The sequence below is a fragment of the Dryobates pubescens genome, chromosome 15 (assembly GCF_014839835.1).
Source record: "Dryobates pubescens isolate bDryPub1 chromosome 15, bDryPub1.pri, whole genome shotgun sequence".
NCBI classification, from domain to species: Eukaryota; Metazoa; Chordata; class Aves; order Piciformes; family Picidae; genus Dryobates; species Dryobates pubescens.
The window spans coordinates 17,045,288-17,069,186 of NC_071626.1; the positions used below are offsets into that span (position 1 = coordinate 17,045,288).

A 23,899-nucleotide genomic window follows, 5' to 3' on the forward strand; every position below is an offset into this window, starting at 1 on the left:
CTGTGCCCCTTGTCCAGGCTTCCAGTGTTTTCTCCCCAGTATCTTCCAGGGGAGATACTCTATACTAAATACTAACTGCTGAGAGACAGGCCCTTTGTGCGAGATTTGAAGGTTTTCACAACAGTTGAGGCCGTTTCATGAGACTCTCCGGCCGTATTCCACTAAACCCCAGGCGATCTCTGGACAGATTGGGAGCGGGACTACATCTCCCATCATGCCCACTAAGGGAAGAGAGCCGTCGCCATCTTGGCCCCGGTCCCCGCAGCCGTGGAGTTGGGGTGGCGCCGCGTTCCCCGGTCCCCATCGCCTCCATGAGCCGCCTCAGCGGCCGTTGGGACGGCGCCGATAAGGATATCTTCGCTCCTTTAGAGCTCCTCCTGGACCTGTGAGTGCTGCCCCGACACCCTGTGCCCGGCGATCCCTTTTCCCGGCGGGTTCAGGGCGGGTCAGACCCTTGTCTCACAGCGGAAAAACGGCCTCTAGTTAAGGCACCTCAGCCAAGGCAGTTTGCGCAACCCTCCTACAGGGGAGCCCGGCCGAAGGGTTTGGCTGGAGTGACAAGGCTGAGGATAGTTTATCAGGCCTTTAGTGGGAGTGGTACGAGTGAGTGACAGCGTTTAGTAATGATGGCAGGGTAGGTGACAGAGTATGACAGAGTTAAGCAGGAGCTACGGGAGAGGTGACAGCGTGTGGCAGAAGTGACATACGATAAATCAATGTTCCGCATGGTGCCAATGTGTATGGCTGTGTATGACAGCTGCATGCCCGTTCACATGACTCAACAGGCATTCATCATAGAAGAGGAAACAGTCATGTAGTAGGTGAACACAGCCTCACAAAAGGCTCGGAAAGTCTATTTGATTTGTCTTAGCTAAAGGTAGGGTGCTGTTTTGCACTGAGAAGGTGTTGGTTCATTTGGGATCTTAGTAGGAAAGGTGTGGGCTCCTTGTTTATTGCACAAAGAATAGTAGGAGTAGAAAATGCAGTAACAATCTTGTGTCCCTTCTGAGGCTGAGGACCCCAGCTATCGCAGCATGAGACAAGCCCCTTCACATTACTGCACAGATTCTGTCTGTGGTCAGGTTCACGCACAGTGTGGTCTTTAGAGCTTTGAAGGGATTTTTTTTCTTTCTTTTTTTTTTTTGATGTAAACAAGTATTCCTCATTTCTGCAGTCAAATAAAGGAATGTTACCTGTATATATGCTGCTTAATCCCAAGACAAGACTGTGGATGATGTAATCTACTTGTAAATAGCTGGAGCTATGCACAGGCTTCTTTATTAATGTCAGCAGTCACTGAGGTACAGTGAAGGCAATGCATTGTTACACACCTCCAGAGGAATGAGTTAAAAGTTGTCATGGTGTGTGGTCTGGTTATCTAGTGGTCACTCACGCTGCTGCTAAGGCCTGTGGTTTAAACTGCCCACATTCGGCTTTAAATTGCTGTCTCCTCATTGCAGTGTCCTGCAGTGACCTGCTACAAGTGTCTTTATTACACTGCTAACTCTCAAGGGGTTTTTAATGTGATTCTACATGGGAAATCATCTTTCTTTGCTTAACAGATTAGTATTAGCCTTAGTATTTTGTCCCCTGTAGAGTTTTCAGTTGGTATGAGTTTAAATTGCTGTGATTTCATGGCATGCTGATCCCTGACAAGTTTGTGTTGCAAAAAAAGGCTGTCTATAGGGACTGCAGAGTTGTGACTATGGTAAATTTAGTTTGGCTTAACTTCACGCTGCTGCTGCCCCCTGCCACTTCTGGCAGTATTATTTCTCTTGCTTCAAATTTTTAGTCAAGGGAATTTTCCTTCAGATACCAAGCAGCTGTGTGAATTTCATAACCATCATGAGGAAGGCACAGTGAAAAGTGGTTGAGGAGATAAGTGGGCCATGGAAAACAGCCTTTTCAACCTCTGTTTGGACTTTAGGTTTGGTTAGAGTGGTGTGCAATGACATGTAGATTAATAGTAATTAATTACAAGGGTTTTGTCTGGCTAATAACTTTTCTCTTTTTGAAAAGCTAAAACAGTGCCTGTATTTACTTTTTTGTGTGTGCATGATTAATCTGTTGAAATTATATTTAAGGTATGTGTTACTTAAAATGCTTATGTTCTCATGATTAACCTTAGATCTTACACATAAGAATTTCTTTTCAGGTGTACTGGAGCACTTGATAACATAAAAAAAAATCTAATGTTGGTAATTAGTCCTTTTTGCACCAATTTGTTAGAACTGCTGCAGCTATTTTCTATATTAATATATCAATATAATTACAATACCAGTATAACTAATACCTGAAACTAAAAAAATTGCTCAATGGGTGCAGTCATGTCTAATCTATTTATGACAGCTTCTTACTTCTGCTAACCCTTAGGCTGATTGTTTAACTAGCAGAACTTAACAGCAGAAATGAAAACTGAAACAAATCTATCAGTGTAGGTTGTAGTGAGGACTACTTGAATAGTCCTTTTAATAAGGTAATTATTTTTATGATCTCCAAACCTAAACAGAAAGTGCTTTTATTAAGGAGTTTCTGCTGTGCGATGGTATGTGCTGCTTGACTGCTGCTTGTTGGCTTCTGCCTCCCGCCCTAAGAGAGAAATTAGCTCTCCAAAGACCACCATATCAGAAGATCATTGTATTTGAAATACCCAGAAATGTTCTTTTTTCTTTTTCTTCTCAATTTATACCTTATATTAGAGTCTGTTTCCTGAAGTTGTTATTCCCCAAATGAGAAATGACCCAACTCACACGTGCACTCCTAGCTGATGCAGTTTTAAGGTCAGCATACACCAAATTTGTAATTGCGCTTGGTTGAAAACTTAGTTTTCAAGGGTTGCAAGGCTTGGCAAACAGTGAATGGATGCTTGGCAGCAACAACATTTACTGGATAGGTGGAGAAGGCAGCTGGTGCAGATTATAACTTTAGCTGTCATACATGGAGGGGGCTGCTGTTAGAAATCTCTCAGAAGCCCAAGCAAGTGGTTTAAGGGAGTTTCTGCCATCAAAAACGAAGACTTTTAGGGCAACACAAATAAAACATGAGATTGTCACTACATGATGAAGTCTGCACGTGCAAGTCATCACAAGAGTATGTATTGAGATACTCCTTAGGTCTGATTGTTACATGTGTTGCTGTGTATCATATCATTAATAGGGTGCCAGCATATTGCAGAGAGCTTCCTTTTATGGTCTTACTGTGAATATAAATTACCCAACTCTGAAGAATGCAGGAAGATGCGTCTGTTAAATTGTTTGCCATTAAACCTATTTTAGTGTCAATTCTGATTCAGTTATGTGTCCCTTTTCTAACATCTGTTCTGCTATTCTATTTCATGTGACATAACTTAGTAGCATTTTGATGTAAGTTAGACTATTTGTACAATAATTGGTAGATATAGAATAATTATTAGCTATTAGAATAATTATTAGATATACACATTTGTCCAGTCATATGGCCTTAAACTTGACATTAAAAACTCAAAAGTTAAAGATCACAGACCTATTCTATACCTCTTGACATATTTAGAACTATTTAGTGCTTTGTAGACAGCTCTGAACTATAAACAGATGGTGTAACAAGTGTGGTAATGTGGAGCAGGGAGAAAGCAGTTGGGGTGTTTTGAAAGGGAAATGATCTTTCATTAGGTCATTACAGGAGTAAGGCACTCCTCAGTTCTTCCTGTCCATGAAAAGCAGGATTTGTGGTTTCTTTCACTAAGCTAGACTTGGACAAAGTCTATCTGCCAGGTGAATGCATTGCGCTTTTTACTTGCCAGTCTTAGTTTGTGCTGTTTGTATCCAGATCAGATACAAGTGTAGAGTGTCTAGTGTTGTTACTGAACACAGCAAGTTAACTTCCCAATACCGATTTCAATTTTGAGGAGTAGACATTCCTTTTAGTTATGGTCAGGCACACAGGGGATCACTCTGCCCACATGAGCACCTTAACAGTGTATATGTGTCAGCATTCTATGCATATTCTGGGAATTAATTAACATACTTATCAACCTTTCAGGGCTTGTGCTAATATATGCAAATATCTCTTCCACATGCACATTCCCATCCTCTGGTGAATTTTGGGAAAGGATCTTCAAAAAGGATTCCCCTGACTTCTTCTTCTCTGATGCTTCCATGTTCTTCACTCTGTTTGCTAGTTGACCCCAAGGTTCACACATGCTCAGAGAGGTATGGACTCATTAGTGAGAGTCTTAACTGTTTAGACGGCTCTGTTCTTTCTTATCTTGAAGAAAACTGCTTCATACACAATTTATTACTTTTCCTTCCATGATTTATCATCTCCTTGTTGAGGCCTACAAATATTGTCTGTCTCCAGCTGTGTTCTGTGTTGTCTCAAAGACACAAAGACTAACCAACAAGTCACTTCTACTGCACAGTATCAGTATATAACAGTATGTAGCTTTCTCTGCAGTGGAACAGGTTGCTGTGCTGTTGCAGTAACTGCTGTGTGTTTACTAGTTGGGCCAAATTAATGGAAAAATGTTTATTCTACAAAAGCAAAATAAGGACAGTATGTTTTCTTTCAATATTTTGGATAGGATTTTAAAAGAAAAGTTGACCTAAGGAATCTATTTCAGGTAGCTTTGGTCAATAGATAATGGACTTTCCAATTCAAAGCACTTCTTCACTTATAGGAATTAACTTATGTTAGGTTTTTAAGCAAGAGAGGACAGTGGAGAGTTGTTCTCCCCCATTTCAGCTCCCTCCCTTTTAGTTTTGCTGTAGTGTAATGCTTCTTTAAAGCCTTGGCATTTCCTGGCCAACAACATGTTACCTTTTCAGGTACCTCTGGATGATGTTCACTACAGTTTATATTCCTCATGTAGTCAGCAACTTTGTTTGTTGATAATAAAATTTCCTTCCACATGTCTGCAATTCCTTCCTTAAGGACCAGCAGTTGTGTTTTAGCATGTTAATGAATGATGATTGCTCTGAAGGTCAGAGCAATCGGAATGCATAGAAGCTATTCATAAACTCTTCCCAGAGCTGCCTCTGCTGTTTCAGTATGTTATGGTTATTAATATTCAATAATTGGCAGAATGATTAATAATAATATTAACACCTTTATTAACCAAAAATGCTATAGTAAATATTATTAAAAGCTATTTACTGATTCAAAATATATGATTGTGGAAAGGTATCTCACAAGCAGGAACATATAACAATCTTAGCAAACACTAGAAATGGCAAATGGTAACTTAAACTATAAAGACAGACTTTGGCAATGTGCCAGCTTTGCCCACAAAGGGGAACTCCAGCAGCTAGTAGCATCTCTTCTTTGGAACTATTTATCCCTACTGAAGATTTTACTGCCTACCAATCGGACGCTTAGCCAGTGAAAAGGCTTTTCTTAGAGCTCATGAATATACCAGCAACAAACACATTTTGTGAGCTGGGTCAGTCATCACAGTGAATGAGGCTACAATTCTTGTCTACAACTGATTGAAGTTGGGTAACACTTGCACACCAGGATCCGTAAATTGACCCCAAAGAGGAACAACTGAGTTGGTACCACCATGGAACATCTGGAACTAGTAAGGTTTCAATGCAGCACAGCTGTGATGAGGGGAAAAGTATTGGATGCTTTTAAGTTTAAACACATAAGAATCCTGTCTTTAGGTGTTAAATCCTCACTACCCTCCAGGGGCCTCACAAGCCCAGCTGTAAAAGTTAGGCAGGCAGAACCACTGATAAGACCAGCTGTAAAAGTTAGGCAGGCAGAACCACTGATAAAGAGGGAGGGGAGATAATTGTGTCCTTGAAGGTGGGGTACCGCTTTGTATCAACTTAATGAGTTCCTGGCCAGGTTTGATTACACTCAGAGAATGGGAGAACACCTGTGTGAATGAGTTCCTGGAAGTAGTTAGCTAGTCCTATCCTGAGAAACCTAATGAATATGTTTGCTTTTGTAACGTGAATAACGGCTTGTGCCAGTGAATGTTATGTGAGTTAGGTGGAGTGATCCCCCTTGCAGAAGCATACCTCTTCATAACTCTTTGCGAGTTGTGGGGCTCTTTTCTGCAGGTCAGCTGGATACAGAAGGTGACATTTTAAGGCTTGATTGTTGTAGTTCTAATATGTAATGCTTTTTTTTGACTGTGCTGTAACTTTCCTTTGTTTCAGATGCCTTCGATGTTTGACGGAGAACCTTTCCAGATACGCTGCAGATATTAAGTCATTGCCACCCAACATAAAGGACAAACTGATAAAATTAATGAGTAGTCAAGGACAAATAACTGATTCAAATATCAGTGAGGTAAGAATCCACTCAAAACTATTCTGCTTGTAATAGTTAAAATGCAGAGATGAACTAAACTAAAACTGTTTGCACAAAACAACAAACTCAGGCATGCTTACTATGTCTCTGTTTTTACAGGTGGTGTTGGGTTTTTTAAACTTTGTAATGTTAATAGTCCTATGTTCATAGTAATAAGGTTTTGTTTCTAGTGTCAAGTAAATTAAAAATGTTTTCCTTTCAGTGATAATTGACTTGTGTAATCACCTGACATATATCAACCCTTTTCAGTACAGGAAACTAGACTCATATACACTAGACTGCTAAAATCTGAGGCCTTCCTTTGCCTTAGCTCTACATTTGTAAGTCCTCTCTGGGAATATTTCACAAAAAACTCTTAACTTCTGGCCTTGTGGGAGTGAAAGAGCCTATTTAATGAGGATTTGGTACGTCCTCATAGTATGGTAATGAAATTCCTTGTTTATAAGACCAAGAGTGTGTGTTAGGTGAGAAAAAATACTCGGGGGCAAAATATTACCCTTACCTGTTGAGGAGATTTAAGTTTTGATCACTGTCAGTATTTTTTTCACACTTCAGATTTCTGCCATCAAAGTTGTGTTAAGTACATTTGAGGTTATTATCCTTGGTATTATCATTCTACTATATCTGTGCTGGCAGAAGCACTGGTATTAGCAAGGGTACCCTCAAAATAGTAATTTTAGTCTCTTCCTTCTCTAGATGTGGTCACAGAAACTGAGTGCTCTTGCTGTAGGAGCTGAACTGTTGTGGCAAATATACCATATTTTCTTCAGAGTTTATAGTGCCTAGGACTGGCAGCTCCATCCTCTAATTAATATTTTTATTAAGTTCTATGTGATGTCTGACATTGCAAGTGTTTTAGATAAAAGTATGTATGTTCTGTGACATAACAAAGTTTGACTCAAGTGGTAGGTTTTTGTTGCAGGTGTTGCACCCAGCTGTAGAGGCTCTAGACCTCCGAGACTGTGACATTTCAGATAATGCACTACTGCAGCTTTATAACTGCAAACAACTGAAAAAGATCAACTTAAATTCTTGCAAAGAAAACAGATTTGGAATCACTTCAGAAGGTATGTTACCTGTGTATAGATAACTGAGATCTTATTTCTGTTCTATTTATCTTGTTAGATTGCAAAAACTTGCAAAAGTAGCTAGGGTGAATATTGCTTAAAATAAATCCCCAGTGCCATACCAATACTAATTAAAAGTCACTTCAATGGTATAAATTATAGGCCAAGAGCATTGATTGTTTTATGAGAGAGGGCTATCAAGTTACTGTCATGCTATGTTTCTGGTAAAACTGTGCTACATTTGATCATATTTTTTTCTTTATCTTCATTATTCCTTCTTCAAAACTTGTTCCAGAGCCTCACCAGTACCACTGGGGTTGAAGTTTCAGGCTTGTGATTTCCTTAATTACTTTTTTACCTTCTTCTAATTAAATGTGTTTGATATTAAATAAGCTTAATAGCATCTTCTTTGACTTTAAAGGCTTGACTTGCTTTAAAGACTTGAATTGCTTCACAGTTTCGGGAATTACTTTTAACCTCCAGTTTCAAGTTATATCAAGGAGCTATTAGGTTAAAAGAATTCAACTTGCTGAGTTTTATTTCCCACAGGTTTTGATTTGTCTTTTGATTACACTTATTCCTTTGCTCCATTATTACTACTTCCTTATTGAAAATAGAGGCCAAATGAGTCATACAATCATGGAATGGTAGGGGGTGGAAGGGACCTCTGAAGATCCTTGAGTCCAATGCCCCTGCCTCAGCTAATGTATACCATACATTACATCAGTCTTGGTTTATACTTTCTTTCCAGTGCATAGTGATACACTTACCTACTTACTTAAGGCGTTGGCAGTTTTTTCATGCACTCACTCAGGCAATATCTCATGTAGGTAACATCCTTCTGCAGTATGGAAGGGAATCAAGCATTTAGAAATCTTAATCAACTCCAGCATTGCTCATTGTAATTTTCTTTTTCTCATCCTTGAATTAAAAGGAACAGCACAAAATTATTTGTGTTATACAGAGTCTTGTTGTTGGGGCATGAGCTGAAAGTTAAACAATCAGTGACCAAGGGACAGCATATTGGATTCAGCATTGTGGTTATGTTAAAAAGGGAATAATTGTTTAAATGGCTTTGTTTCTTTGGCAGGTGTCATAGCGCTGGCCTTATCCTGCCCTTACTTGCGTGAAGCCTCTTTTAAAAGGTGCTGCGATATAACTGACAGTGGAGTTCTTGCTCTGGCACTCAACTGCCAGTTCCTGGAAATAGTGAGCTTGGGTGGCTGTTCAGGCATCATGGATGCATCCCTGCAGGCACTAGGAGAGAACTGCAAATTTCTTCACAGTGTGGACTTTTCATCTACTCAGGTAACTATGGTGGTAACTGGCCAGAGGACTTTTGTCTGTTTATTTTTAAGGCTGTGGTGATAAAATTGAAACCGTACATTTCCTCTTTAATGTGCATTTCCTTGCTGTATGGCAAAGAACTGGGGGAAGAATGTCACCTGAAGGGACTACGCAGACTGCAGCAGTTTGCTATGTAGGATGTGCGACAGATGAGTTCTCTGGCAGAAGTAGGAGTGTTGTGGGCTAGCCATTTCATCTGTTCAGACACTTCTCATGTAGAACCGCACTAGACTGCTAATGTACTCAACTGCTGGTAGTGGGCTATGTAAGCCTTTGCTAGAGATGCATACAGAGTTTGATGATTACTGCTCTGTACCAAGAGGCTCATGATTTATGGCTTCATACTAATTACAGTTAGTTTGTCCCTAATATAAGAGTGTATCCCTTGATGAAGTTGGGCAGATTTGGCATGATGAGAATGGTCAGATATATGCTGATGATGGACATAGACATTCAATAAAGTAGGAAACAGTACTGCAACACTGTAGAAATAATACAGCAGTAGTTACTGTGAACTCGCACAGGGAAGCAAGGGGACTTTGTTTTAATGCAAAACTGTTTTTTGTGCTCTCAGTGCTACCATAACCTTATATTCCCTGGTATCAAAGCAGTAGCACTTGGATGGTCTCTCCAGCGTTCAGTTACACGCACTCACTTACAAAAGGGTATCCAGAAAGGGGATCAGTTACTCAAAAGAGGATGAGGGCTCTCAGAATTATATATGCAGAACTACTGTCTCACCAAAAGGAGGGAGTGAGGACTCACTCAGTCCTGGGAAGTTTCCTTGGGTATTGTTTTGATCTAAGGGGAGAGTCCCCAAATGCTGCTCTGAGGTCGACCAATTAAGCATTGGCTCTCCAGCAGGGCTCCATTTATATCTTAGCTGAGTCTGACCTGTGGTCATTCTAAGTAGCTGGGAGCAAGCACGCCACAAAGGCAAGGTGAGGGCCTGAAACAAAATTATCTGGTTTAAATGGCTATAAAGCCCTGGCCTTTGTCGGGGCAGGTACATCTGCCACAGATGACTGCTGTAAGACTGCTTGTTTGAGAGATTTTTTTCTTATATAACTGGTTTACTTCAAGGTAAGTAAAAGTAAGACAGCAGATAAAAGACTGCAATGATTACTGTTGGTGTGGTTTGGGTTTTTTTTCAACCTGAGAAACTTCTTTCTGGAACATCTGAAGCAATCCTGAAAACAGGAGAACTGTTCGAGGTAGAGCAGAAGCACTTTAAACCTTATAAAATAAAAGTGCCACACTCTGACCATAATAGACTCTGCTAAATAAGACAAGGAAACTGCAGAAATAGCAGTTACACAGTTAACATCCTGACAGAAATCCAGACAGGCTCACATGGGAGCAAACAGCAAGAGTGTTTAATAGACTGAAAAAAAATAATTGTACTTGGATAATTTTATCTACAAGCTTAGTTGGGTAGAAAATATTTTAATGTAAACTGTATTCAGTGACTGCAGGGAGTGGATAAATTAGTATTATTTTCTTTTCCCCCAAGTAGCTGTGTTTAAAAAAATATAAATAAAAGGGCTTTAAACCATTGTGTAAGTAACAATGTGTTTTTTCCTCTAGGTAACAGATGATGGCGTTGTAGCATTAGTGAGTGGAACATGTTCAAAGAATTTAAAGGTAACTTATTTAAGCTAATAACAAAGAAATGAACAAAAGTCAATACCTGCGTTGTTAAATTAGTATCATCAGTATTACTTCTGAGGGTTGGGTTTTATTAAACTCTTACCTGTGTACACACATACCCTGATTTTGCTTGTGAATTGAACATTTTCTGTTTCTCTCTAGCAATGCCCCAGATCAGCTTTTTAAGAATGTCAGCCTTTTCAAAATGAGTTTAGTTCTGTTGAATGTTGTATGCTTGTTTTCAGTCATGATGTTTTAGAAAGCTGTATATAATACATGCAAATGAATGCTTAACTTTTTATCTAGATTTCTTTGGAGTTACAATACTGCAGCAGAATTTGTAGTCTGGATAATTTCATGGGTTTAAGAAATTACCTTAAGAAGCACCTGTCTGTAGGTAAATGTCTTAACTTACAAAGACAACTGTGAAAATGAAGTTATCTTTATATACGATGGGCACTGAGTCAGTGATGGAGAAGAGGCATCTCATTCCTCTGCCAATAAATGATCTACATTTTTTATTTGCATGTGTAGTTTTACTTTCATAGAGACTGGTTCTGATTCCAAGTTATCAATCCATCAGATGGGAAAAAGAATAGTATTTTTGCTAGCTTGTAGTGTTTGATTAAAGAGTTTACTCTAAACAAAATACCAAATTTGAGTCAACTGACAGTATGAATATCCTGGAAACAAACAGAATGCTTACTGTTTTATTTGAAAGGTGAACAGTTAGACTTTGTCTACTTTCAACAGTTTTTTTAGTGTTTCTAAGTCTTCTGGTACAAGATGAAGTGAGTGTTTTTCAGACCATAACAATGAAGGTTTCATATATATATACAGAGAGAGAGAGACTAGAAGCAACTTGAAAATACCTTAACAGCAATACAGGTTTTGCTTGTTCATTTTCCTGTCCTCAATATTTGTTTCTACTTTCCTAAAAGCTAAGTATTTAAGTGCTTTTGCATTTATTTTGGGGGGCTTTTTTTTTTTTGAGAGGGCAGTCTGTGCAGTAATAGGGCACTTGTCTGTGTTACAGCCCTCATACCTCTGTTTTGTGTCATCAAAGTGCAAATTTATAGCCAGTGAGCTAATGTCAGGTACATGGTGAAAACACTGGGGTCTTAAAATTCTCTGACTGTAATTACCAGGTAGATTATAGATCTTTTGACTTAATTCAGGGGCATTCACAGATTGCACATTCCACTTACTAAAAGGATCTAAAAACTATGCATGTATCAGCTTTTGTATATCTTGTTTCTGTGAATATAGTTCTTGCTTTATGTGTCACCATTCTGTACAAAGCTCTACTTATAACAAAAGATCTCTTTCATTTCTGTGTTCTTTGAAGATCTTTGGAGTTTATTATTTGGGAAGAGACTTTTACAATAAAACAGTCTTGGCTTTTCCTTATTTTTACCCCAAGATCCTCAAAGTCTATTTTCCCAAATCCTATATTCATTAGATTTAACATTTAGAGAAGGATAAATTTGGTAAGAGATGAATCCTCTTGCATTTTAGCTAGTCCCCAGAGGGTAGACAGGCTAGGGGTGGCTGGATGTCTCTCTTAATAGGTAGGCCAGTTACTGCCATGACTGTAGGCCCAACACCAGATGCAGAAGTAGCCTGTCTGCAGTAGGTCTGGCTGCATTCAGAAGCAGCAGTCAGGTGCATGAACAGCACCACTGATTCATATGCAACATGTGCAGATTTTTTGTGATTGCCATGCACTGAGCTGCAGACTTGCTCTATAGCTTGGAAATGCAACTGCAGTCACAAACTCAGTCTCCTGCGGAAGCTCTTGGCCAAGGTTACAAATCATCCCAAAAAGGTGTCCTTTATGGGTAGTAATGGGGTGAAGGGGACAGAATCACCAATCTGTCCTGGCCCTTTAGCATCGAACTCTAAATCCCCTCCAACTGAGATACAAAATCAGGGCAATACTTATACCTCATTATCTACTACTGTACAGAGTGTGTGGGTGGGACTGTGGTCAAGCCATTGTTCCTGGTGGTCAACCAGTTGTTCCTTTATCAGTTGCACAAGATACTGGTTTTGGTGTGACTCTCCTGGTCAGCAGAATTGCAGCTGACAGGTGGAAGAATGGAATGGTGGGCCTTTGCCTCTGAAAAGGATTGGGCAAAGGTAAGCTCTGCCTCCAAAACCATGACAGGCTCTTGTTACTATTATTTTCATAACAGGAGATCCATATGGTACGCTGTGTGAATCTGACTGATGTTGCCGTGGAAGCAGTCCTTACTTCTTGTCCAAAGATACACATTTTTCTGTTCCATGGATGCCCATTGATGACAGGTAGGTCAAATCATGCAAGGAGTATGAAGGGTAGTTACTTCTAAACAGCATCTTCTTGCTTGCTGGAAAAGCATAACACGTCAATGATCTTAAGTAATAACTTGATAGATAACATAATTATACACTGAGATTTTCAAAACAAGGTGAGAGTTTGCTCTGAAACATGGCAGCCTTCAGAGAGGGATTTTTTGTTGTTGTTTTGGAATTTGGATTTTTAATTTTTATTTTATTTTATTTCCTTCATCCTCCCTCCCCAATGTGCTGAGGAAGACCCAAATTTGATGATAAGACTTTAGGATCTTAAATTCCTACTCTGTTCCAAATGTATGGAACATAATCTACTCAAGAAAGAATGGAACTGTTCAGACAGAAAACAACAACTGAAGAGAGGTGTTGTATCTTGGGGTTTTTGAGTTAATTTGGTTAGTGATCCTTTACAGTTAAGTGGTTGGAGAAACACTTGTAATAATTCAGATCTACTCAGTTCTGTCTAAAGTGTGATATTGTAATAGCAAGATAAGAAGTTCAGATATGCAGTTGGATTATTTTGCTGTTTAAGCACTTCTGAATGAATAACAAGAAATTCCTTGGTGTTTTTGCAGATCGTTCCCGAGATGTTTTAGAGCAGCTAGTCATATCGAACAAAATCAAGCAAGTAACATGGACTGTTTACTGACTATTTGCCATGTACATATGAGTGTAAAGTTTACAGATGAGAGAGCTCTTTCAGAAGGCAAGCATCGTGGAGAAAAGAGTTGGTGACTTTGCTTCGCTCTGTGTTCCCACCAGAGGTCTCTGTGACCATTCCAGTCTTTGCCTGTGAGTTTGAGCTTCCCCATTGTCTCTACTTATGGCCATGCCTGGCTTTGCATTGTTGACCACACTTCATTAAGAGGAAAGTTAAACTGTCATAGTATCAGTCAGGGTTGGAGGGGACCACAATGATCATCTAGTTCCAACCCCCCCTGCCATGGGCAGGGATACCCCACACTAGATCAGGCTGGTCAGAGCCTCATCCTGCCTTGTCTTAAACACTTCCAGGGACAGGGCCTCAACCACCTCCCTGGACAACCCATTATACTAAGGTCTCATTGCTCATCAGCCCTGAACTATCAGATTTGGCTGCTACTTAGCATCTTTTAGCATCTTAGCTACATATACAAACCCAGTTTAAGTAAGTCTGTGTTTTGAGTATGTAGTCTGAGTATGTAGTTGCATGCAGAAGTATCTGTAAAATTGGAACTTTAATGTGACAAAAGTCAACAGACAGACCTGGTGAATGGAGGTGACATTTACAGCAATGAAAATGTATCTGAAGTAGTAACAACCAACCTCCTTTCACCATATACTTTTGCTAGACCTGTAAGAAAACCTTTCTTTTGGCATTACCGATGCTGCAGAATTCTGGGGCTTTTACCATCAAATATTTGCTGGATTTTTACACATCCAAAAGCAGAGTCTGTAAACATGTAAATACAAACTTGCTTTTAAATTGTTGTGGTGACTTAACAAATTTCAGGGCAGTAGCTTTGATCAATAGAAGAATCTCATATATGGGCAAACACTGGCCTTCGACAATGTTCCTGCATGAAAGTCTTCTTTGGGAACAAAACGCTGGTCCTTGTGAGCATAGCTGTGAGTGAAGTAGTACCAAACTTAGTGTCTCAGTACATGAATCTCATGATGGTAGAATTCAGCAGAGTATGTGTTTTGTTGTATGCAGTTTATTGTATCACCAGTGGCCTCCAGAAGCTGAAAATACCAGCTGTTGATATATTGTTCAACTGTAGTCACATGAAAGAAAAAAAAAAAGCTTGAAACTGTAGAATGAGTTTGTTAGTGATGAAGCAGTGGTCTCATTACAACTACAAGTTGTGTTCATTTGCTTTCTTGAAACAGCATAACCTCTAAAGAGACTTTCATGATTTCTACATTCAACTTTTAAAATGCTACCCATTTTAGCATTATACAAGGCAGGTAGCACACTGTGTTGATAATCTGCATCTGGAAGAAGCAGGGTTTAGCTAGGGTGGTCTTACATGGATCTGATGACACTTAGAAACCCATGATTTTAGGCAACTATAAGGAATATGTTTACTTTATAATTTAGCACTTCTAACCACACTCATTTTAAGTGTTGCAGAAATAAACTGGTCTTCTACTAATCTGTTTAAAGTTCAGGTCAAATTGCATGGAAGATAATAATATAATATAATATAGATTGCATCCAGTAACATTAAAGGATATTACGATGTCTGACAATAATCTCTGTTCTTTTCTTCATTATATGGTTTATTGAAGTGGAAATCCATTTAAAAAACTTGATTAAGTGTACCTGAAAGCATAGTTTTCCAACTCCAGTGCCTAAATCCCCAGCTCTTGTTGTATGCAGTGCTATTACTCAGCCCAGTGATGAATGTGTTCCTATGATACCCATAGGTATAGCTGCACCAGTACAAACCATTCCTGCAAGCAGAAGTTGGCTTTGTTACATTAGCAATTAGCATCTGAAGGCTGTAACTGTAGCAAATCCGTGGACCAGATAGAAGCCTAAGAACCTAATCAACTGTGCTTTACCCTGTGGAATCCCTGATACTAGTCAGGGCACATCATTCCTTTGAACTCGTGGATGTGAGGTAGCAATACATTTGTTTTGCACTGTTTTTCATATTGATCTATCCAGCTGAGTAGGCAGCAGCAATGACACTCTGCAATTGGGTCAAGTAAATAAAGCATAAGGACCAGGCTGACAGCCCTAGTTTCAGGAAGGGTGACAAGAAAGAGTATGTAGAATTGTAAGCTAACTCAAATTGGAAGGAGCCTCAGGAGGTTTATAGCCTAACTTCCTGCCCAAAGTAGGGCCAGCTCAGAACAGCTTAGTCAGACACGTTAACTGTAACATAGTGCAGTGATGGGAACCAGACTTGTGTCAGGTGCCACTTTTCTTTCAATCCAGAAAGAAAATTGTAAATTAAGATAATGTAAAGCAGCTTACGGTGGAAGACAGCCAAAATCTGTAACAGCAAAGGACACTTAAAAAGAATGTTTGTGCTACTGCTAGCCTCACCAACAAAGTTGTCCTTTCCCCCCTTCTTGATATAACCTTGGACTTGTCACGTTGAAGGTAAATTCAGCATACATTGTGTACATGTACATAATTTACCACCTTCTCCTGTAGCCTTGTGTAACTTGGTGGTATATGCTTAAAAATCTGTACAGGCCTGCAGTGATTTAACACTGTATTTTGTAGGCTGAAAGTTGACTGTAAGTCACATTAAATCCTTCACTGTGAGAGCCTGAGTCTACTCTCTTAAATGTTTATTACTGGCAGAACTCTACTGTGATGTAGGGTAAATCATAATTATTGTCAACAAATGTTTACAAGAACTGCTTGAAACTGAAGAAGAACATCACGTATACACTGATCACTTCATGGTCTGAATTGTTTGGATATTGTTATTGCTATAAATTGTTGTGTGAGCACTGCAGAATATTCACATACTGAAGACTGTTGGTAAGTCTTCACTTCCATTTGTACATGGTCATAAGTTAACATCTGAATGTGCTCCTAAACCTAAAGATATCACTGGAACTCTGGGTGTTGATCTGGATCTTTACCCATTCTCTCTCTCAGAAACATTTTATATATATATACACACACATATAACTTTAGCCAGACAGGTAACAAATCTCTTAATTTGATCCAGGAAAATCATCAAACCAGAGTCACTCCCTTTTCCCTCCTCCCTCTCTGGTTGAGAGGGGTGTGACAAAAGCTTCCGTCACAGCTGCTCCTGGCATTTCAGTAGTTGTAGGTGCTTTGTGTTCAATTCTGCAGTTATTATCTCCCCATCACTATTTCTTCAATAGATAAGGTAGTTCCTGAAAATGGCTCTGAAAACATTGGTTTCATCTTCAAAGGGGTGCTACTACAGCTTCTTGGATCAAATTATTATTTCCACACACACACTTTTTACCCTGTAGAGGGGTCTTCCTCGACATGTGTATTTGAGAATGATTCTGGAGTTTTTCCTGCATCTTCTCAAGAGAAAAATAATTATACCTGACTTTCTTTCCTCATTTTTATGTAGCTAACTTCTGTTCAGACACACCACAGAAGGAAAGATTTCTTCATTCCTCACCAGTTTCCCATGGTGATAGATTGATGGTTTTTTACCCCTGAAAAGTTAGGGAGTGTAGATCATTTGACCCTACTCTCTAGGTTATAAAGTTATCCTATAGCTCTTAATACTTAATCACTTTCCACTTACTAAAAATTTTCACTTTGGCTAGAATTCAAGAAACATATTTTAGATTTGTGTGCAACTCTTAAGTAATCACTCTGGTAGCTTCAAGGAAGGGTAAAGTTTTATTATAGAGGGAAAGGGGGAGAGTCAAATTAGTTACTTTGACATTCAGAAGAGAGATCCAGAAAAAGAGCAAGGCACTTGAAGTTGAACTATGAGCTAATAACCCAGCTAAGAGCTTCATGAAGGACAACAGTAATTTTCTCCATAAATAAGCTGCAACAGACTGTGAAAGCTGTACAGTAATCTTTCAGCCACCACCTTGTCCCCAGAGCAGTGTGCTGGACATCCAAAGCATTTCACAATAGTGTCAGGGAGCAAGACATGAATATACATGAAAAACACCAAGCATGCAAACTCTGACATGTAACTTGTCTTTAGATTTGCAGTTCAGTGCAGGCTGCTTTGAATACGATTTAGATGCGGCTTTTACCTCAAATGACTGAAATTAGTACAATGAAGGTACAGTAATTACTTTACACCAACAGGTAAGCTCCATGTTTAATTCTCATTTTCATTTTACACACTTAGAAAAGAAAGACAGCAAAGTGAGCAAAGTTCATTAGAAAGTCAGCTTCAACAGCTTTCTGAGCTATTTGAGGGCTGGTAACTCCAGACAACACTTGATGTTAATCCATTGTTTTCTTGTCTAGTGTACTCAGGAAGGGAATATTCTATAACTTTGTGCAATTGGCTGCGAATGCTGTGGCTTAAAAACTGATGCCTGCCAGGGTCACCAATCAGCACTTCAGTTTGCTGTATCCTGATGCATTTCCTCAGCCAGTGATGCAGACCATCAGCAAGCTGTTCATCATAAAACATGTCTCCTAGAACAATGAGGTCCCAGTTGCCAGCTTCTGAATTAATGATGTTCTTAATGGTGATGGGGAAGGGAGTCAGGTGGTTCAGTTCACAGTTCAAGATCATTGCCATTCCTGCAACTGAAGAAAACTCTAAGTCAGATGAAAGTCATGGTTTAGGATTCTGCTGTTCAGCCTCCTGACAAATTTCCTTGACACCTCTTCCCATTTAATCTCTTAAACATTTTGTTTATCCTGTGTAGGGATTTCCATGGTTTTCATTATGGGTCAAAAATCTGTCATGAAGTGATGGAATTTTATCCTTACTGCACCATGACTCTGGAAAGAACTATTCCTAGAATGGATACCAATGGAAACCAATCACAGAGTCAAACCAGAATATCCAACAGCCTTAATCTATGGATATACTTCCTCCCCAACCAGTGACTTACTAAATTATTAATAACCTGAATTCATAAGTCAGTTACGGGAAAAGAAAGTCTGGGTGGAACAGGCAAAATCTAGGACCCAAGTGCAGGAAAATGCTATAGTTCTGAAGAGAAGCCAAATTGCCATCTGCACTTGGAGTTCTCTTCCAAAGCAGCAGTGACAGTGTGTTGGCAACATTTGATACAAACTTCATGCTGTCTCTCATTCTAAGGAGATAGACTCAATGCAGGGGAGGCTGGTACAATCCAGCCTCTCATCCTGCCAAAATCCATTCACCTTTTAAGCATTCTTAATACTCTTTGGAACCTGAGCTGCTCTCAAATGGAGCAAAGTTGGTGTTTAATGTGCTTTAAAAAAATAAGTATCTTTACAGAGAGACTAGAAAAGGCCTTACTGGGGTCAATGTCATTAGCAAGGACTTGTGATGCCCCACTCATCACAGCAGCTATTGCTGTTGCTCCACATCCACTTCCAAGATCCAGAACCGATCGTCCTTTAACAACACATGGATTATCTAAAATATACCTGAAAAGAAAAACTGTTAAAGCCAAGAGTAGCAACAAGAAAATGAAAACAGAGCAGCAGGGAGGAGAAACAGCTTCTTCATTTAATTGCTAACACTCGCCATGAGGAATCAAGCAAAACCCTCTAGGCTGGAAACAGAAGAAAACTGACAGAAAGCAAGCAGCGGTTGCTGTTGAACACTGGGAATCACACAGACATTACTGAGGGTTCAGAGCTTCAACAGTTGCCTTGAAACTGAATCTTCTGCAAGGGTGGAGGCTCTAGGTGACAAAAATTACTGCAAAGTGCCATAAATTTACCACCAATTTCAATAACTTCTTTTAAACTGGAAACAGGAAAAAATTCTGAAAGGAAAGTGATGGCTGACTGGACACAGGACCACTGGTAAGCACAGCTTTTTCAGGGGGGTTCCCACACAGAACTGTGATGGAAATGAGAAATGTTAAGGTTGGTACAAAAGGCAAACAGATAGATGGGAATGTTTGGACCTAGAAGCCCCAGCAGGAATGGCAGGAGGTGGCCTAGTAAGTGTGTCCAGTATTGATGGCACCTAGATCTCAGCACATCTGTATACAGATTCCCAGGAGCCAAGGCAGAGAGAATAAAAGACATCCTACCTTCAAGCTAAACAGTTCAAGCCATTAAGTGAGGATTGAGAAGGTTGAGACCAGGACTGAAGACACAAAATACCAGATCAGAAACCCAGGAAACATGAGGAGGACCTGACATGCCATGCATCTTGTCCTATATACAGGTGATCACAAGTAATCCTAGTAGACAGCTTGGACATGCACAGCTTGGTGCTTCTGAGTATGTGGTTATGAATCCAGTGAGTGAAACCAGCTCAGTTTTAGTGAAAATTTGCTGCTCTGAAGCTCTACGGATGCTTTCTGAGGGCACCTAGGCAGGACATCTGTGCAGATGGTTGGCATCTCACATGTTTGGCAATAACTCTAAAGCCATTACTCCCCTGAGAGCCCCCAGTTTAACAGAGGGCAGAGGACAGGGGTGGGATCTTTACAGTAAGTGCTCTTTCTACAAAGTTTCTCCTTTCTAGAGGCTATGGTTGGATTTGGAAGTGCTTTCCAGCAGGAGCTTGTGTAGACCACAGCCTGGCTTAATGCTGCAAGTGCCTTGTTTCCAGCTGAATGGTTCTCAAGTTACCACTAACCATTGTGGTGACTTAGGACAACTGGAGCCCACTGTAACCCTTGGCATGGACACAGGGCATCACTCTGTTGATGGAGGCTGCCATCTGCCATGCTGGGTTACCAAGCTATCTTAGGTTACACCAAGAGGAATAGCTTGAAATAGGCAATTTCTGATGTGGAAATGCCAACTGTGAAACTAGCACAGTTATGGGAAGTGGCATGTTTCCCTGCTCCCTTTTTCATTTTACTTTTTCAGATGATGCAGCTAATTTCTGACATTCTCAAAAGACTTAAACAAGTTCATAAATAGTAAGTCAATAAAATGGTGAAATGCCACATAAATATTAATGCTACCCAAATATGAGTCATACAATTAAAAAAAAAATTAATTTTTTAAAAAAGTAGATATAGTTTTACCTAATTTAATTATGCAATGTTTAGGAGCCTTCTAGTTTGTCTACATGGCAGGCTAATTAACTCGCGATGTAACTGTAAGACTCACCTTTTTCCTGGTCAAAAATACTTTCCTATTTATGCTTTCTTGCAGAAAACCAGCAAAGCCCCAGTTCAGATCCTTCCCTTTCATCTACATGAGGAATGTCTGACAGCTTCTTCTTTGCTGTAAAACTAAGAACTTTATCTGCTGTGAGAGATTTAATTTTACAGACTAGTTCCTGAGTATCAGGAACCTTAAAGACATCTTGACAGTAAGTGGCCAAAATGGCCTCTGATGTGATTAAAAGACTGCCACAATAACACTTGACAATAAAGCTGCTGAAATCCTACATGAGGAGAGTGATTCAGGCTAACCAACACTCAAAGCATTAACCTACTTCTCTTAGCAGACCAGACAGATCCACACTCCTGTCTCCTACAAACCCCTCAATGTGTTAAAACAAAATAGCAATCCTCCTGTTTAAAGTGACAATGGGTGGTAGAACTAAACACCTCGCTTTTGATGGTAGTGCACACCCTTACACAGATCCAGATTCAGCCCCATTGTCAACACACACATAACCACTGAAGACAACACATTTCAGCTTAAGAGCCGTAAGTTATTCTATATACAGCAGGTGCTGGAACTTCACTGCCAACCAGCAGACACTGGTTCTCCTGTGTAAGCAGGAGTATGGATAATGTGCTCTCATACAAGGTAAATGCACATTGCTAGGAATGACTGCAAACAGAACCAGGTCTGACATTCTGGACTGCAGCAAACAGAACTTATCAACTTTGGTTGCTTTCAGTTACATGCTGTGTACCTGGAGAGGGCTTGGCCTCCTGGCCAGTAAATTGCCCAGAATGGATCCCCATAAGGCCACAGATCAGGTTTTTCCCTCCAGAACCTGCAGCGAGGAGTGAGGAGGCGCAGTCGTATCTCTGGCGTGAGGTGCCCACTGCTGGTGACCTCTGTGTTCTCCTCCAAAAATGCTCTCACCTCAGGGTCCAGAGACTTGCCAATGCCCCAATGGCAGCAGCGCTTCCAGCGCAGAGAAGGGCCTCCCCTCCTGCTCCTCCAAGCCTTGGCAAAGGTGTTCTGTCTGCCCAAGAGAAGGAGCCACTTCCAGCTGCGGAAGGCCATGTCTCCCTGAGAATGCTCAGAGTACAGTGTATCTAAAGCAGGTGATGAGGCAGAAAGCTTGAAACAAACTCACAGGATGTTGTTTTTCATAGTGATGGATGACAGTTCCTGAATGGAGAACAATGCCATGTAAGTAGTGTTTCTTCAGCAACTTAAAGGCTATGCACCACCAGGGCTTTAGGAAGATAATGTCAATGTGCTGTCATTTGACCATGAATGCATGCCTTGTCCCTGCCCAAAAAAACCATTTGAAGTATGAAAGAAGTGATATTTAAGGAAGAAGCTAGTATGATACCCACTCAGGAGACTGCTGTGAACCAAGTTTAAACACTGTGTATTTCACTACTTCCATTTTTCTTTGTTGTCCTGATTTGAGCTAAAAGAGTATGAACTCTCTGTTTAGTGATTTTACTTTTCAGCTAAGCCTTTTCTAAGTAACTGCACAGTTCTCCAAACAGTGCCTGCCTCTAGAGGTGATAACATTTTGTGTTTATAGTTACTACTAAGGATTGGATCCATATGAGAGTATGGGAATGGAAGCATAATCCATACAAACTCATTTACTGACACAAGTACACTGTTTCATTAAAGCTATTTTGATTGGGTTTTTTCCCAGCCCATCAGTCTCTCTCCCTTACTCCCTTTCCTTTCTTCCTGGGAAGAGATGTTAATAGAGAGTAACTGTCATTTGTTTAGTGGCTGGCCTAGCCTCAAATTGTGATATTTGTCTGTATCTTGACTAAAGGTTCCTACGTGTTTAGTGGCATTTTTGTTGTGTGGGCCTCTGCTTTAGGTACCAGGAGACTTATTAAATGTTAAGCTGTGAACTCCCCTCCTATAACACTTGACTGTTTAAGCTGATAGTCCAGTTAGGTTTTTAGGTAACTGGCTAAGGGCTTTATATTTTTATTATAAATAAATACATGTGACTGAGCATTTGGCATTTTTCCACATTCAAGAATACCATTCATCAGTATCCAACTAATTAATGAACACCTTCCTTCTTGAAGGCAGAGCTATACAGTCCTCATCTGCCTAAGGGAAACATGAAGTTAACTGAATCCAGTCAAACATAAATCTTGTCAGCTAATTCTGTATGCTGGTTTTTCCCCACGAATTGCTGCAAATTAGCAGGGCTGAGATGCAGTAGCAAGTTATTTTGCACTGCCTGTCATGATGGTTACTTTTTAAATTAATTGTCAGTAAAGAAATGGCTGCCAAGAGCTCTCTGCTCGAAATGCCAAGCTGAGAGGAAGGCATCAGGAATGATATCCTTGCAGCTGACACTCCTTGCCCTCCCATCTTATCAGTGGGTGAGTGGGACTTGGAAAAGGGGGCAAAACCAAATAAAACCAACCAAAAAAAACCCCAACCCAATCAGCAGCAATTCCTGTGCAATGTAAGCTTTTCGTTTGTTTGTATATTTGAAAGCAGCAGGTGCCTTTCAAAGAATCCCCACGCTTCCCATCGCAAGGAGCCAGACCTAACCAAGGCCAAAAGCTGCCCGGAAAGCAAGTCATGTCGCTGTTACCCAGCCGGGAGGCCACGAGTTACTCGCCTGCACCTCGGGCGAGCCAGGTTGTCACCCCAGGCTGGGCGTCCCTCTGAAAAACGGCCGTTAGCCCCCGAGGGGCACAGACAGCCCCGGCGGCGCGCCGACACGGGGAAGACATGCACCAGAGCCACTGCCATCGCCTGGGCCGTCCCGTCCCGCGTAGGCCCGGCCGCGCCAAGCCGACTCGAGCCGAGCCGCTGCGGCAGCCACTCCGCCGCGCCGGGTCCCATCGGTCCCGGCCCACCCCCGCCCCGCTGCACCGCCCCCCGCCAGGGCGGGACCGGGGATGGAGAGCTCCCAGCGCACACTTACCTGCTGCCGGCCGCCGCAGCCGCCACTGCCTCTGTGCTTCGCCCCGCCCCGCCGCGCTGCGCTGCGCGGGGGCTGGGCCGGGCCGAGGAGAGCCGCTGCCCGGCTCGCGTTTCGAGTGTCCGCGCCGGGCGCGTTTCGCACCCGAGGTTTTTGCTGGTGTTTGGGTTTGGAGGTTTTGTGGGGGGTTTTGTTCGGTTGTTTGGTTTGGTCTGGGGTTTATTTGTGGTTTTGTTTGGTTGTTGGTTTTGGTTTTGTTTGTGGGGGTTTTGTTTGTTTGTTTTGGGGTGTTTTGATTGTTTGTTTGGTTTGCCCCGTACCGTAGAGCTTCGGGGCAGCGTCCTGGGGCTGCCCCTCTCTAACCCTGGACCTCTGGCCAGTGCCAAGTGGTCAGAGTGCAATGTTCCTGCTTCACTTAAAAGACTTCGGTCTATGTCAGCTAGCTCTGTATTTTAAAATGTTAATTTTAAAAGGGAAAAAACAATGGAAAAAGGAGTAATAATTTGACAGCAGTGAAGATGTGTTTGATGGGGGTGGGGGTTGTTTGTT

General features: G+C 40.9%; 2 protein-coding genes across 3 annotated transcripts; one reads left to right on the forward strand and one right to left on the reverse strand.

Annotated features, from left to right (window-relative positions):
* Window positions 1-266: 266 nt before the first annotated feature.
* Window positions 267-13,709, forward strand: AMN1 (antagonist of mitotic exit network 1 homolog). The gene is made up of 7 exons (XM_009899640.2): window positions 267-385; window positions 6,144-6,276; window positions 7,220-7,364; window positions 8,455-8,672; window positions 10,299-10,355; window positions 12,560-12,671; window positions 13,274-13,709. The coding sequence occupies exons 1-7, from the start codon at window positions 312-314 to the stop codon at window positions 13,345-13,347; spliced, it is 813 nt and encodes a 270-aa protein (XP_009897942.2). The 5' UTR covers window positions 267-311; the 3' UTR covers window positions 13,348-13,709.
* Window positions 13,710-16,894: 3,185 nt separating this feature from the next.
* ETFBKMT (electron transfer flavoprotein subunit beta lysine methyltransferase) lies at window positions 16,895-23,370 on the reverse strand. 2 transcript variants are annotated; one of them, XM_054168081.1, is made up of 4 exons: window positions 23,354-23,370; window positions 21,167-21,594; window positions 18,623-18,753; window positions 16,895-17,919 (listed from the first exon to the last, which is right to left on the reverse strand). In XM_054168081.1, the coding sequence occupies exons 2-4, from the start codon at window positions 21,484-21,486 to the stop codon at window positions 17,555-17,557; spliced, it is 816 nt and encodes a 271-aa protein (XP_054024056.1). In that variant the 5' UTR covers window positions 21,487-21,594; window positions 23,354-23,370; the 3' UTR covers window positions 16,895-17,554. The 2 variants fall into 2 exon arrangements, with proteins under 2 accessions (XP_054024056.1, XP_009897941.1); XM_009899639.2 differs by lacking the exon at window positions 23,354-23,370 and having other exon boundaries at window positions 21,167-21,904.
* Window positions 23,371-23,899: the final 529 nt, after the last annotated feature.